The sequence below is a fragment of the Phascolarctos cinereus genome, unplaced genomic scaffold (assembly GCF_003287225.1).
Source record: "Phascolarctos cinereus isolate Bilbo 61053 unplaced genomic scaffold, phaCin_HiC Scaffold_726;HRSCAF=1367, whole genome shotgun sequence".
In the NCBI taxonomy this organism is placed as follows: domain Eukaryota; kingdom Metazoa; phylum Chordata; class Mammalia; order Diprotodontia; family Phascolarctidae; genus Phascolarctos; species Phascolarctos cinereus.
In genome coordinates this window covers 306,328,818-306,344,980 of record NW_027556098.1, presented here as the reverse complement: position 1 = coordinate 306,344,980, position 16,163 = coordinate 306,328,818, and the positions used below count along the sequence as shown (strand labels likewise).

The 16,163-nt window shown below is 40.0% G+C and overlaps 1 protein-coding gene across 1 annotated transcript in view; it reads right to left on the bottom strand.

The window, feature by feature from the left end:
* The window catches only part of NCAM1 (neural cell adhesion molecule 1), a 449,248-nt gene that overhangs the window by 34,278 nt on the left and 398,807 nt on the right, over nucleotides 1-16,163 (bottom strand). Inside the window, 1 exon segment of the mRNA XM_078156859.1 lies at nucleotides 14,245-14,376. Coding sequence (XP_078012985.1) covers nucleotides 14,245-14,376 — 132 coding nt within the window.

Here is a 16,163-nt window from a genome sequence, read left to right as displayed (position 1 = left end):
TCTATTATTTAACAGCCTCTGGTCATGGCTAACACTCAAGGAAAAGGTCTAAGGCTTTTCACTGAGTACACCAGTCAGTAAGTAGAGGTGAACATAGGGGCCTAGGGAACTTCTGGTATAACTGATGATCAGTTTGTGGATAGAGAGTTATTGCAAAAGGTTTTGGCACAAGATTACAAAACTGCATGTGTGATTTCAGAATTTTGAAAATTTTAGGTTCATGGTATTTGTACTCTACAATGGTTTCACAGGTAGATCATATAGATCAGTGCTGAAAAGAATTCTTACAATGGCTTTTAAAATGGATTAGCTTAAATCCAATTGGATTTTCTCCTTACTGTTTGTTGGGAACATTTTATTTCTAAACACAATATAAATAACAAGTGTCTTCTCTATGGGAAATTAGATCAGTACCTATCCAAGTCCACCCAGTCAGGAATCTTGTAAATGGGATCAAATTAGGGCAAAGTCTTACACTATTTGGACAATACATTCACTATGTCTACAAAGCTGAAGCCATCACAGGAAAAAACACAATGGAGAGTTTTGTAACACACAGGGAATACAAAACACAGCACAACAAAACAAAACAGGAACAAAGACCACGTGAGACATGATGTCCATGCTTTTGTTCCTTGCAGATGTCGCCCAATCAGCTCTCAGAGAAGTGAGGTCAAACAGGGACCACTTTCATGCATGCAGCAATGCTGGGGGTTATTTGTGTTAGTTTTCTTTTGGTGACACACCCAGGCAACTTGCTTCCCAAGTTGCTGTTCAAGGCAAAGACTCTGTAGACACAGAGAGGGATGGAAACACCTGTGGATCTTCAGGGCAGGTCTGAAATTGGTGAATGCCAGGGAAAGCAATGGGGGGAGATTTTTCTTCTTCTTTCTTTTGGCGTTTCTACTGAAAATGTTTAATAAGGCTGCTATCGTAACAATATCAACTGATTATCTTGTGGCTGCTCAAAGCTTCATCAGGCTGTCCTTTTATTTCCTGTGATATCTGGTTAAATCATTTGCTTCTTGGTTAGACAGAGATCTCCACTAAAGGTAACTGCTAAGTGGGCTAGGCTAATTCTTTTCTCTGCCTAGGAGAGGCACACTTTTGAAAAGTGATACCTCCAGAGGGACAATCAAGTTGCTTTGAATTCCCTATACTTATATCTTAAGATGTTTTAGAAAATTAAAAAAAAAAGAGCCAGAATTTAATCTGCATGTGTTTCATGCTCAAATCATTCTTTCCGTCCTAGACAAAGTCCTCTTTTGGATCAGGGGAGTTTGAGGTGTAAGGGCCCTCAGAGGTCATCTAGTCCAACCTTTTAATTTTACAAATGAGGAAATGAAAACCTAAAGAGGTAATGTGGCTTTCATATAGTCTTGGAGGTAGAAATAGAGCCAGGGTTGGGACCCAAATCCAGGGCTCTTTCCAGTGCTGTACTGCCATTTCCTAAAATTTCCTGCTGATATGAGGTCGATTTTCAATTTTCAACAAAAAAAAATGCACAAATGTAGTTACTTTTAAAGTAATACCTGATCTTTTAGTACCTCCAGACAGAAACAATGATGATGATGATGATGAAGAGAATAATAATAAAATTATGGATATGAAACCAGGTAGTGAAAGTAAGAGCTTTTTACTATGTGCCTGGGACACTGTAAGGGCTTAATAAATGCTTGTTAAGACTGACTCGCTTGGTGGAGATCTTTTTATTCCAGAAGTGGGGTCACTCAAGCTTGGGTTCTAGGTTGTGGGTTATACCTGCCCTACCGTGAGTAGGAGTTGATGGTATCCAAATTCACTGGAATAGGGTGTAAGCCAAAGGCATCATGGCAGCAAGGAGAAATTCTGAATTCTGCATGCAGATTGAGGGCAGGGATGATGCCATCTTTGGGGAATTTGAGAGAGTGACCATCCCCAGGCCCCCAGTGGTGAGGGTCTGGTCCCAGGTTTATATTCCACGAATCAGAACAAAGAATTTTACCTTCTGTTCACCACCGTGGACGACATCGTCAGCACCATGCAAGCCACATGACAAAGTCACATGATACGCACGTACATGATTTGGTTGAAAGGAAAGTAGAGGAGGTCACATGGAAAATACAAAAAAATTAAAAAACTGATGTAAACAATGGGCAGGGAAAAATCAACCACAAAAATCACACACTGAATAAAAGGGGAAACCAAATTAAATCAGCAGCATATATCATATACATCCAGAAAGACAGTAAAAATTGCCTGGAAAGAGAAGAAAACTGTAAAACTATGGAAAGCGTTAATGGTTAAGGACATCACTAGGGGTTAGGCACAGCAGAAACACTGCTTATGGACACCACATCAAGGAAGAGCGAGTGAACTTTTATTGGGATGGAGAGATGTATTCCCACCAGGGTACGGATGTCAAGAGGCATTCCAGGAGACTGTTAAAGGAAAAGAGAGAAGCAAGACATTATTCAGAGATTTCAGCAGCATCCTCAACATCCTGGAGAAGAAACAGTCATGGGGACCATTCATTATTTATCAGTTTGGGAGAGGGGAACTCAAAACCTTTTAAGAAGTGGTTTACATTTCTCTTGATTCAAGTGGAGAATGGGGAAGAAGAATGTTTAATTTTACCTTGGTGATAACGGATGGTATGCTTGGAGAACCAGGAACAGGCCTGAAGTAAGGAGGGGAAGCTTTGCTTAGAATTCTAAATGGTTTTTAAAGTACCCTTGGTTCACTCTTTGCTCCCAAGATGGCGGATAGGCCATACTCCATGAGCTCCATAGGTTAGATCACGGGATCATAGAAAAGTGTTAGATCAAAAGCTTTAAGGCTGGAAGGCACTTCTGAGTACATCTAATCTCATCCCCTCTCTCATTGTACTGTGTGCTAAGTGATTTGTCCAAAGTCATATGTATAGTAATCAGTCATCGCAAGATTTGAACCCAGCTCATCTGACTCAGTCATCTGACCAAGCCAGTGTTCTTTTCACTGCACTGCATTTGTGAAAGTTAATGCACCAGGAACACATGGCTAAACATATTGGGTTTTATCAATAAGTAAAGCCCTTTAAATCTTTGTTCTTTGTCAGATTTTTTTTTCCTTTTTATTATCCACTAGCTTTATTGCCAGGGCTTTTCTTTGTATCTATAGTGCTCAGCACAGCGTCTGGCATACAGTAAATGTTTAATAAATCCTTCTTGACTGATCCCTTTCACCTTTTCATCTCTGCTGAAAAGACATCCATTTCTTTCTTTTCTATTTATACTTCCTTCTACTCTAGCAATCACTGGTCATTCTTTTGGTTGGCCTTCATAGTTTAGTATAGAGATGAAGGCCCTTCCATGCTTTTTTTAAAGAAACAATTTTGTGACTGTCTTCTTTGTATACAGACAACTAATATACATGTTTCTCACTTATAATCCTAAGATCCTAGGTTCCAAGACCCACATCAGACATAAAATGAAGTGGAAAGAAGGGAGTGGGTTCTTCCTCAAGGGTTCAAACTACAGCTTCTGTCAACACTCACTGTGAAAGGCTAGTAAGACAAAAATGCATTGTTCTTGTGTACTCTGTAAAGCAGAAATTTTACCCTCAGCTCAACTGAGTTGGCTGAGAATTTATTTAAACAAATACATGTGACTGTAGATAAAATGTTTGATATATGTTTTTAGATGAATGGCTATGTTGTCAAGTTCCCAATTCAATATTTATAATATGGAGGATGAAGGGAATGGATAGTTGCCCTTGGCTGAATTTATCCACATTCCACTATGTTCTGCTTATGAAGTGAAGCTGACATTTCCAAACACATTTCAAGCCTCAATTCCCTTCAGCATATACAGGCCATGGACAGTTTTTGCAATTTTATTTTGTAATGTGATGGCCATGGAAGAGAAGTATCCAAGTGGGTGGGGAGTTAGGCAGTCTAGGATAGAATTCTTGGTAAGTAGCATACTACCATTTTTAATTTAGATCAAAAGAGGAGACTTGAGTAAAGACATAGGCATAGTGACCATATTTCCCAACATGGTCTGATAAAAGGTATTCCAATGAAATAGTATCCTTAAAAGCACTCTTTCTTTACTTTGAAATCAAGACTTTTTAGGGAAGTCCAGTATGAATGGTTGCCACAGACCTAGGTCTGCTCCCTACTCCAATATTCTGTGACTCTGAGGGTCTCTGAGCTGAAGAAGATAGTTCCATTCATTCCCTGGTTCTCAGGAGCCAGGACTTATTAGAATACACAGTAAGACTGTCCTGAAAATTCAAATCACATTAGAGGACTGGAGGAGGGTACATCAAACTATTTGTGTCATCTTCTTTCATTTGGGTAACTACTAATTATAAAAGGTACCAAAGTATATATAAAAAAAGCAACAGAAAATAGCTTATCTATTCTCAAATCCCATTTTCTTCTATGTTTGCCTACAAGTATCCTTCTCTTCATTCCTAATAACTTCCTGTTGTTTGTTTGTTTTTAAATTTGTCTTCCCACCAGTGGCTATCATCATGTTAAGCTGTGATCTCTTTATTTTGGTACAATGTCTACCAGGAGTTACAATTCTGCGGGTCAAGTTGCTATAAAACATAAAAACGAGGAAGGTTACATTCATACAAAGTCTTGATACTACAAATATTTATCTTAGAACAGAAAAGGATGATTTGAACTTCTCCCTTCCCCCTAAAATGAAGGAAAAGCAGCAAATAAAATCAAGGCATTCCTTCTAAAAGGAAAATCTGGGTGCATTTCTTTTCTTCTAAGGAGAAAACATTTAACCTAAAATGATTCAGTATGTAATATGTAAAACAACTTGTACAAACTCAAGTGTAACATCTAGACTTCTATTACTTCATGACAGACACACATATTGAACTCAAATTAGAAAAGGACAGGAACAAAATCCTTTGCTGTAAGAAATGAAGGCTCTGTTAGTTGTATTCTTTACCCAAATGCAAAAAGCCATAGCCTGAATTCAGCAGAGATATAAACACACACACACACACACACACACACACACACACACACACACACTCATTGCTACTCTCTGCTCTGCTCTCTAGCAAAATGAAACATTTCTACTTCAAAAGCATCAGGAATTAAAATTCTGTGTAGTGCACACACAAGGAAAATGCTGAGAAAGGAGGCCGTAAGCCATGTTCTTGAGCAGAAAAGGAACAATTTCATGCAACACATCAAACCACAGAAATCTTCTTATTCTCTGTTCACATGGAATGGAAATCTTGAGGGTGAGGAGAGGGAAAGATACGTGCTTTATACCTCTAATTTTTTTGGCTTTTCACACTCAAGCATAAAACATATAGTCATATAAGAATGAATATGGTTTAATTTCACTCCACATTCACAGTTAATTTTTAAAACCACAGGTCTGCTATTTTTCTTATAGCTTATTCACTGCAATGCACACCCATGCTATCCTGTCAAGGAACCTACGTCCTCAACATCCAGGATCCTTTTATCATGTCATTATGAATAAATATGAGCTTGGAATAGAACATCACCAGTAAGACTTAGTCCCTACTAAAAGCTCAGCTGAAAGTTAAGGGATATGATCTGTGTATGCAAATACAAAAAGGTTTTTTAAAGTGTGGGGAATTCATGGTACTAAGATACATTATGATCCATCTATCTACTAAGATATCTACATCTTACTTACTAAGATAAGCCTTAGGGGAATTTCTTTAGAGACTTACTGGAGGTTAGTTACTTAGCTAGTGAACGTCAGAGGCTGGATTTGAACTCAGCTCTTCTTGACTCCAAGTCCAGCATTTTATCTACTATGGCCCAGTTGCCTCTATAATTTATATATACTTCAAATGCTAGCTATAATGACGATGAGGAGGAGGACATAAAATACTGTTCTTCTGTAAATATGAATATAGAGTTATTTCTACTTGTCCTCTGGACGTCCAAGTAGCTCGTGATCTTTGTGATGGTAAATAATATGAAAGCTCAAGAGGAGACGAAATATTTCTCCTGACCAATGTGAGGCTCCTTCCGAGCTCTGTTCCCATGCCCTGGACACAAAGAGACAACATGTCACCAGAAAGCAGCTATTCCTCGCTCCGTCCCGATTCTCACGTCACTTTCCACAAGATCTCATTTCTCCCCGATGCTTCCTTCCTTCCCTCTCATTTTAAAAACATTTTGCACTTGTTTTGGGGAGAAAACACCCCAGGAGGTGCTCTTCTTTTATCTCATCCCTTCTCTTGGGCCCTTCCTCTGTTCAGCCTGACAGTAAACATGGAATTGACATTTCATAGACAGGACATCCTTGTAATGATCAATCCATGCATTCCTTGCTTAAGGAGTGTTTGCCCCCTTGACAAAGGAGACAGAGCAGCATGCTTAGGTGACCATGCCAGGCTTAGAGTCTTCATGCAGTTATAACTTGCTGCTTAATGAATGAGTAAATTGGGGTGGGGTCTGCTCTCTGTCAAGTGACACTCAGAGGTCTGGTTGAGAGCAGCTATTTTGCGTACTCACTAGTTGGTTCAGCTGGAAGGGCAGGAGAAGGCCAGGTTGCTATGGGAACATGAAGGATAGATAGGACATAGAAAGGTGAAGCAAAGCATGGAGATAAATTATAGATTTGTTTACATATGCATATATGTGTGTGTGTGTTATGTGTTTAAAGGTATTGTAACAAGGTAAAGATGGTGACAGTTAAGGATAATTTTTCTTTCTTCTCCACAGGGAAGGATTTATAAATGTTGAATGGGTATTTTTTTTTTAATGGAAATTATTTAGGTATTTTAATGAAAAGGCCTGGAAGTGATAAGAAGAAAGTGTGAGGTGGTGGGATGAACCTAGCCAGGGGTGGGGCACCTGCGACCTCAAGTCCAAATGTGGCCTTCTAGGTCCTCAGGGCCACATCTGGCCTGGAGGCCATCTGTACCTAGACCAAGGTGAGAAGGGAAGAGGGGTTCCAAAGCAAGCCCTCCATTGTCTTCCCGTTCCTAAGCCCCCTACACGGTAGCAGACGAGCCAGTTTCTAACAGTCAAATGGTGGCCCCTTCCCTGGCACATCTGTGGCCTTCTGCAGTGGTACCAGGACACTACCATTATTGTGTACCTACCCTAATGGTCTGCTAACTTCTGCTTTTGCCCGAGGTGACACTTCAGAAATCACCGTGGTGGGAGCTCTAAAGTTAGCAGAGCAGTCTGCCCTTGATTCCCATGCTCTCAAGAGTAGCTGAACGAAAGCAATCATGATCATAAGATGCAGTGGAATCAGAGATGGGCAAGGCTCAGCTCGAGTGACTAGGAAATACTATTGATAGGTCTATTGGAACTCAGCTCAGGGTAGGCAAAATGGGGTTTGAAATCTTTAGACTCAACCATTACCACCACAGCATAACTCAGGAAGGAGCCGTTACTCCCATTTTACAGAAGAGGAAACTGATGCACACAGAAAGTAACTGGGGTGACTTATTTCTAAGTAACCTTATTGCCAGGCACAACTGTGTTCAAACACGAGGCCAGGTTCTCCTCTCCTACGCCACTGACACAAATATTACTGAGAATAGATGCATTTTTAGGTAAGACAAAACCTTTTTGACTCATTATCTACTTTTAAATTCTGTACCCAACAATGTTAATTAAAATACTGTATAAAAAAGCCACCCCCAAATGATTTTTTTTTCTGTTCTTCCTCTCCCCCCTACACCTCAGTACACGTTTTTCTTGGCTATTTTTTGGGGAGGGGAGGAAGTATTAGGCCAAGTTTCTCCTCCACATGTCAGTTCTGGCCTTACTCCACTGAGGATATGCTAAATACTACAATACAGTGGTGGTGTTAGAAACAGTGCAAGGGCTTCCTGCACAGAGCAGTGCATTTTAATTACTCTCTTCCTGAGAAAGCTCATTTCCTGTGACTCGGAGAAGCCTGATTCCTCTTTGTCACGAGGTTTGTTTCCCTCCAGCCCAACTTGTGGTATCTACCATCCAGATACCAACTGAGTTGAATCATTACCTGGCTAAGGAGATTACATGAGGCAGACTATTCTGCAGCTGGTGGAAAGCAACATGCAGAGAGACGGATGGGGGAAAACGATACTCACTGTCTGAGGCAGACAATGTAGCATGGAAGGAAGGACTAGCAGGAGTCACTACAGAAAGAGAGATGAAGGTAAAAAAGGGATGTCATTTCACCAGAATACACAGCTACAGTATGGAAGCCAGAAAGGCAAAACCCAGGGATGCCAGAATGAGCTAGGGAGGGGAAAAGAATAAGGATGTGCAGGAAAATAAAGCTAGTAACAACAAAAAGCGAGGGCCACAGTCTCACCGTCTTTAAACCAGAAAACCATGAGGGTGCCAGATCCTGTCACTTAGGTAAGAGGTTTCATTTGGGAACATCTGCTGGGGCCATAAGAATTCACCTAAACAAGAAGCCAACTTCATAGGAGCAGCTGTCACTGTAACAATATCGGGTTGAGGGGGAGGGAGGCGTACAGAAAATTACTTCAAAGCCAGTCTAGGATAGGTAGGGTTAAGGGGAAACAAGTTTTCAACAATTTGGTTCCTTGTTCGGGGTCAGGTCTTACATTCCTACTGAACTGAACTATAGGTTTCCTTCCTTTACATTTAAGGATTTGACTGATATAGCATTTGAAAAAGTTAAGCTATTTAATTTTTTTTTTTTATCATCAACTGGTAGACATTTAATGCCTATTTATTTTATTTCTTTATTTTTGGCTAGGCAATGGGGTTAAGTGACTTGCCCAGGGTCACATAGCTAGTAAGTGTCAAGTGTCTGAGGACAAATTTGAACTCAGGTCCTCCTGACTCCAGGGCCAGTGCTCTGTCCACTGCGCCACCTAGCTGCCCCTAATGTTTATTTTTTAATGGAATCATTGACAATGGACCACTTAGGTGTACACACATACCTCCACCTCCCCACTCTCTTAATAAACATCCCCATGCCAAACTTTGAATACTTGAATCGCCATGGGGTATATGACTTGTGATCTAAAAGATATTTCCCTAAACTTTCCCATAGAAAAAGAAGGTTGAGAAAGGTGGGAGGAAAGACAATCAACCTTGTGGTTTTTTTTTTTTTTGTTTTGTTTTTTAATGTGAGCAGTGTTCAGTAGCTTCCACATTTCAATGCTGAATATGTAAAGGATGTCCCACAAAATAACAAGTGGCTGAGCTCACTCTGGAAACTGGGTTTCAACTTGGACCAGGTAGAAGGAAAGGCCCATTAACATATAACCAACACATCTCACTGCTTTGATTAGATCAAGAAACTCATGATTTGGTCTTCATTGTACTTCCAGAGGTGGGCACCTCAACCATGAAATTAAAAATCCATTCAAATCAAAATAAGAAAAACAATTACCACAGTGTGGAATTTGAGATTTAGAAAACTCAGGCAAAAGTAAAAATTTTGGCTTCAATTACTGAGATAATTGCCTAAATGCTTGACTTAGGCGACATGCTAGATTTTTATGTGCTTTTACCACAACACCTTGCTCCGCATTTTGTTCTTATTTAAAACCATGCAATCTTGAGGGTACCATGTAAAGAGAAAACACTAAATTACAGTCATCCTGGATCTCCATCTCCATTATAGGAAACCATTTTTCCTGTTTTGGTCCTTAGCATAGCAGCAAGTGATGAGGTAGTATCCAGGCAATTAAATTCTAAAGGTTAGTGACTCAATCATGGGGGAAGACTTATTGACAAATTTTAACACCATCTCTTTAGTCCTGCTTTCTCTTTGCAACTCCAAAAAAGTAATTAGCCTCTTCTTAATCAAGGCTGGATCATGTGCTTTCAATCTAGAAAGAATTTGTTGGCACACAGATACTTGCTAAACACAAAACACAAACAGTACTCACAAAATGAGGCCCACTCCCAAAGCCAACGCTTTATTTAAGTGTTTGGAATGACCACCCCTTCTTCCCCCCACAGGTAAGAAATGTCTAGTAAACTGGTATTTCAGGAGGAGGATGGGTCTTGTTTAAGTATTTGTGGCCCTGGTAAATTTGATTTACCGGTATCCTGCAGAAGCTTCATTACTTTCTCATGGTAATGGAACAGAGGATTACAACAGAGAAGCCAAAATCAGTCACCTTGCTGAAGAACGTAGAATTAAAGCTGGAGACTTTAAAAGTCTTCTGTTCCAAGTGATTGGCTCAAGGTCACAAGAGTGACAAATCTGTGATTCAAACCCTAGTCCCTCATACTCAAAAAAGTTATTTGTGTGGCCAGGTCATCTTATGAATAGCAAAGACATTTGAAATCAATATTTTCTCATGAGACACGAAAATGCAAAAGGGTTATAGATTTAGAGTTGGTCATAATGTCCAACTCCATCATTTCACAGATTAGGAAAATGAGGCCAGAGAGATTAAAATATTTGCCCAAGCTCACACAGCACTGGCTTTAATAGAACATCTCCTAACCTACTGAATTCTGAGGTATCAGACAGAAAATTGGACCCTAGTCAAGATGTTAGACCCCACTTTTTTCTCTCAGAAAAATCCTGAGGCTTGGGTCCTGCCAGAGACTAATACCTTTACTGTAGAAAGGAATTATGCATCTGTATCTGTTTTTACTTTATCCTTTGGAGGACAGGTATGCCAGTGCTGTAATCTGGGTTAGTGTTCTATATTAAAGTCATTAGTGAAGTGGGCTCCTTGTGAGCGCCTCACCATCTTCTAAAGATGGCCTATGCATATATGATTTTGCTCACACTAGCTCACACAACCCTCTTGTTTTCCAAAAGAACTGAATTCAGTATGGTTCAGCCATTACTGAAATTCATTACTCCCTCCTAGAAAAAATATGTAGGGTTTCATTACAGTTAGGGGAACAATTACTTGTCTAATTTATTCTTCTTCAAGATAAGTGTGGATGGCAGCAGAATATTCCAGGGGTTAAGTTTTCTCCTAAGCTGAGTGTGAAAGGTAAGACACCTCCCTAAAGCACATCTTTAGTCCTGTTTTTCAGATATATCTCCTTTTTTCCACTCTGCCCCTCTTCAGGCCACTCCTTGCTCTGCTGACATGAAAAAGCATTCTCTTATCTCTATGACTGTGACTCTTGCAGTTTTCCTTTTAACTCTTTAGCCATAATTTTAAGATATGATTGAGGGAGATCCACTTTTATTACTCAGCTAATGGCCCTGAATCTAAAAGATATTTAATTCCTGCTGCCTCATCAATTTCATGGTCAACATGGACTGGGCAGCTGACCCCAACATTTTCTAAATCAGATTTTTGAAGACTTGAGCTATCAATGATCCATTTTCAACCCACTAGAAAAACTAAGAATTTAAATGTCTCTCCTTTTTATTTAAGAGTCTTTTAAAATTTAGTAAGTTATTTAAGAGTTTCACTTAATCAAGAACTGGACTAATTTTGGTTGGCATTTTTGTTTAAGATGGAAAATCAGACACAGTAAGTGATTTGGTATTAAGCCATGAACTACTGAACTAGTGATTCAGAAGAAGGTCTTACTCCTTTTTTGACATATCTGAGCCAGCATTCAGCCAAGAAGATGAAACCTAGGAATTTCATTTTAGGAACAGCCAACTCACCTGTCTATTTAGGAAAGATGGTTGCTGTCTGCCTCCCTCCCTCCCTCTCTCTCTGTCCCCCAAAAGTTGCTCTTAGACCCACTAATAGAATAAAATACCAATCTACAACCATTGTCAGTCAAATTTGACACCTCCTTCTCTTCCACTCTGGCTTCTTTCATATCTCTTTGTCTTAGGATCCACCCTGATGAGAGAGTGAATTTAACATTCACTAGAAATCTGAGGACATTCACACTTGCTACTGAGTTTTTGCTGTTGCTGCAATACTTTGGAATAAATGAAGACAGACTGGTCTGAAATCTTTAGGAGCACTAGCTTTAGCACCAGAGCTCGAGGTGTTTTTTGACGGTATTTCCTTTGGTATAGTTTTGTACTGAACTTCCTTCCTCTACTCTCTGGCATTCTGCTTCTATAGAAAGGGTAAACTCAACCTAGAGAGCAAGAGTGGGTTTATCTACATTACAGATTTCCCTCCTCAAGGTTTTCATTATAATTCTGGCATCTTGAAGAATAGGATGCCTTTCTCTTCCCTTGTCACCCTATGTGTTCTCTACTTAAATCTCACAGCATTAATAGGGATGGCCTTTCATTCCTGGTTGACCAGTGCTACCTAGATTGTAAAACACTGATGGCCATTTATTGCACAGCAGAAAGTCCTGGGATGACTAGAAACCAGAGAATAAAATTATTTGGAGCTGACAGTCCAAATTCCTAAATAACCACTTTCATAATGCTGTCCCCGTATCTTATGTTCTGTAATACACCATGCCCATAAAGTCAGGGCTGTATGCAGACAATTACACCTTTACAAATCCAGGTGTTGCATAAGCAGCTTCTCTTCCAACTGGATTTCTATTACCTTGAGTTGATGCCTCTTGGCTGCCATGAGATGGTCTATAGTAAATGATGTCACAACAAGTTCATTTTTCTCTCCTACAAGTGAACATGGAAATCTCCCCAGATCGCTATGACCTTTGGGTGACATACCAGGACAGGGCAAGAGAGAAGAAAAAACTGTGTTCTCTTTTCTGGACAATTAACTAACATTAGAAAGGGTAAAGATATGCTATTTGGTTATTCCTTATATTTTAAGACATCCTTCTGCAACACACGGCAGGTAAGCAGTGATTTTTGCCATAGAGAAACTCACGAGCAAAAAAAAAATACACATTAAAATACTGCATGCTCTAAAATGGGAATTGTTAGCCTCCTGGTATAACCAAGACAGTCACATTAACAGGAACACGATGGCTACACTAGTGTCAGTTTTGTTAGGACCTGGACAATATAATCTACTTCAGTTCCTACAGGGCAAAAAATGAAGTTTCGAGCTAAATTAAAAACTATGACAAACATATGTTAACATAATACTATGGAAACAGGCAGAGAGGTATGAAGAGGCACTTACGTGAAGGAGGGGTGTCTGCAATTTCCCACGGATGGAACACAGAAGAAAAGAAAAGACAAAAGACAGACCCAAGGGGAAAAAAAATAAAAGATGTAAAAGAGATGAATAGAATTGGCAGAGTGCATGGAGCTGGAAATCAAACTCATATCTGTGTTCAGTGGAAATCCAGCTAAAGATACAATTCTTGCAGAAAGAAGATATGGCAGGCTTTCTATTACTGTGCAGGGATGAGGTTGATTACTTCTGCAGTCTCAGGTATCAATCTAACGTAACTTCTGGCTTCACAGGAAAAGGACTTGACAGATTCCAATGGGTGTTCTCTAATTATAGCAGTCAGAGGGGGTGTCCTGGGAACTCTGAGACCATTCAAGAAAGGTCCAATTGGCAAGGAACATTTCCAGAGCTTGGGAGACCTCCAAGGCAAGGGTCTTTGTGTGAGGGAAAGGATACTATTCCAGTAGGATATTACCATAGCAAAGTGAGAAAATGTTTGGTGTTGAGGAAAAGAATAGTATATGGGTTTGTTTGTTTGTTTTTCTTTCTGTATTCCCTTGGGGAAACGAATAGAAGGAAATGCTAAAAGGAAACACTTAGTGAAGCCAGGAAGAATTAGGGATCCTAAGTCTTTGATGAAGGCTAAATGGAAGGAATATTGCACTAAATTATATTCCACTATTTATGGTCAGGTACAGGAGGGGAAGCTATTAAGGAGCAAGAGGGGGATACAACCATATCTTTTTTATTTGGCCATGACACTTTTTTTTTGCCCTTGTTCATATATGCCTCAAGGGTGTTTATTTTTGGGGCAAATTAGTATCCAGGTTGTATTTCAAAAACCTGAGAACTGATGGAGTCAGGTGGTAAGAACAATTTCTGGATAGCACTTAAATTTAATTGTGACTATGTTCACTCTTCAAATGGCAGGATATTTGAGATACATGTGATGTGTTAAGTTATAACTAGCAAACCCCAATGTGATGAGCTGTTTAATTTTTGTTTGTTTGTTTTACTGCTATGCTGCTGGATTTCCTCCCTGTCTGGCATTCAAACAAACTATACTAGCTAACATGACAACATTCCCTTGAGAGAGGGAGAAAATTACAGTAAGATGTGCATCCACAATCAATGTGGGCCAGAGAATTGAGAGGTGGGCCGCCATGAACAGGGAGATCTGAAAAAGAAACAGCTGTGGTCTTCACTGCCAATCAGGGTAGCTATTGCTCATAAGACAGCAAGTGTAACAGTGGGGAGGGAAGTGGGTGAGCTGGCTTTACTTACGGACTGGCTGTGTTTTGAACTCGGAGACCCCACTGATCTCCCCCAATCCCTTTCCATTGAGAGCAGACAGTCGGATGGCATAAGTTGTCTCAGGCTTCAGGCCCATGATGGTGATGATACCTTCCATGTTTGCTGTTGGGAGCACACGAGAGAAAAAAGGGGAGAAGGAAAGGATCACAAATGAACCAAGAGACATTTAACCAAATCATAACCCAGAGGAACAGGCCACAATATCACAGAAAACTCAGAGGAGAGTTTGAAAGTCTTAGCACTGTGGTTTGTTTTTTACTCTAACCCTGAGGTCATTCCAAATATGAAACTGAAAAAGGTTGATGAAGGTATCCGGGGTGGAATTATTCTTCTGTACAAAGTGGTTCGTAGTCTCTGGCTATTGACCTTATGCTTCCAAACTGTCTCACTTTCTTCTAAAGCCACTCTGATCCCACCCTGGGACTGCACATTCTTATAGGAAACAAAACTCACTTTACTATATATTAAGATGGAATCTGAAAGACATTAGAATTAGGAAGAGGTTTTATATATATGTATATACTTATACCCACATAAATGTATACATATATACATACACATACATGCATATATATATACTTTCCTCAATCATGCTAGCAGAGGACAGTGCTATCCTAAACAGATTATCTATCAATCAATTCATCAACATACATTTATGAAGTACCTACTATATGTTAGGCACTATGCTAAGTGCTAGGGATACAAAAAGAGGCAAAAGACAGTCTCTGCCCTCATGGAGTTTGCAATCTAATTGTACAATCTAAATGTGAAACAACATGCAAACAAATACATACAAGGCAAGCTATATACAGGATAAAGAGAAAATAATTAACACAGGGAATTAAGAGGGGCTGGGAAAGACTTCCTGCAGAAGGTGGGATTTTAGTTGGGACTTAAAGGAAGCCAGGGAGGTCAGTAGTCAAAGCAGTGGAAGGAAACCATTCCAGTAATAGGGGATAGCCAGAGAAAATGCCCAGGGCTGAGAGAGGGAGTGTGTTGTTTGTGGAACATCCAGGAGGTCAGTGTCACTGGACTGAAGAATACGTGCTGTGGAGTAAGGTGTAGGAAGACTGGAAAGGTAGGAGAGGGATAGGTTATGGAGGTTATGCCAAACAGAGCATTTTGCATTTGATCCTAGAGGCAATAGGAAGCCATTGGAGTTTATTGAGTAGGGGGGTAACATGATTAGACCTGAGCTTCAGGAAAATCACTTCAGTGGCTGAATGGAGGATGGATTGGAGTGGGAAGAGAATTGAAGCAGGCAGATCCACCATCAGGCTATTGAAACAATCCAGGGTGAGGTGATGAAGGCCTGCACCAGAGTGGTGGCAGTGTCAGAAGAGAGATGGGAGAGTATACTAGAGATGTTGCGAAGGTGAAACCTATAGGCCTTGTCAAGAGATTGGATATGAGAAGTTGGACAGTGAGGAATCCAGAATCCAAGGTTGTGAGCCTGAGAAACTGGGAGGATGGTGTTGTCCTCTACAGTAACAGAGAAAGTAGGAAGGAGGAGAGGGTTTAGGGGGAAAGTTCACCTAAAAAGTCATTTGGAAAACTTTATAGGACTGTATGTATGCTAGCCTCAGCAGATTTATCTTCTGCTGTGTGTGTGTCTAATATTAAAATAAAATTGCATTTGCTAAACTCATTATCTGATAATTGGATAATTGGTGGTAGCTGTGACTGTGCAGGACAGAAAGGGTTATGAATTTGTACCAGATATTTCACAAAGTAAACCCACAAGCATTGATCAAGCACCTATTCTGTGCCAGGCACTGGGGATACAAATACAAAAAATGGAACAATCTCTCCTTTCTAGGACCCTATGATATGAGGCAGGTAATGGAGAATGGGAAATAAGGCCAAGACTGTTTTGTTGCTGCCCTTGT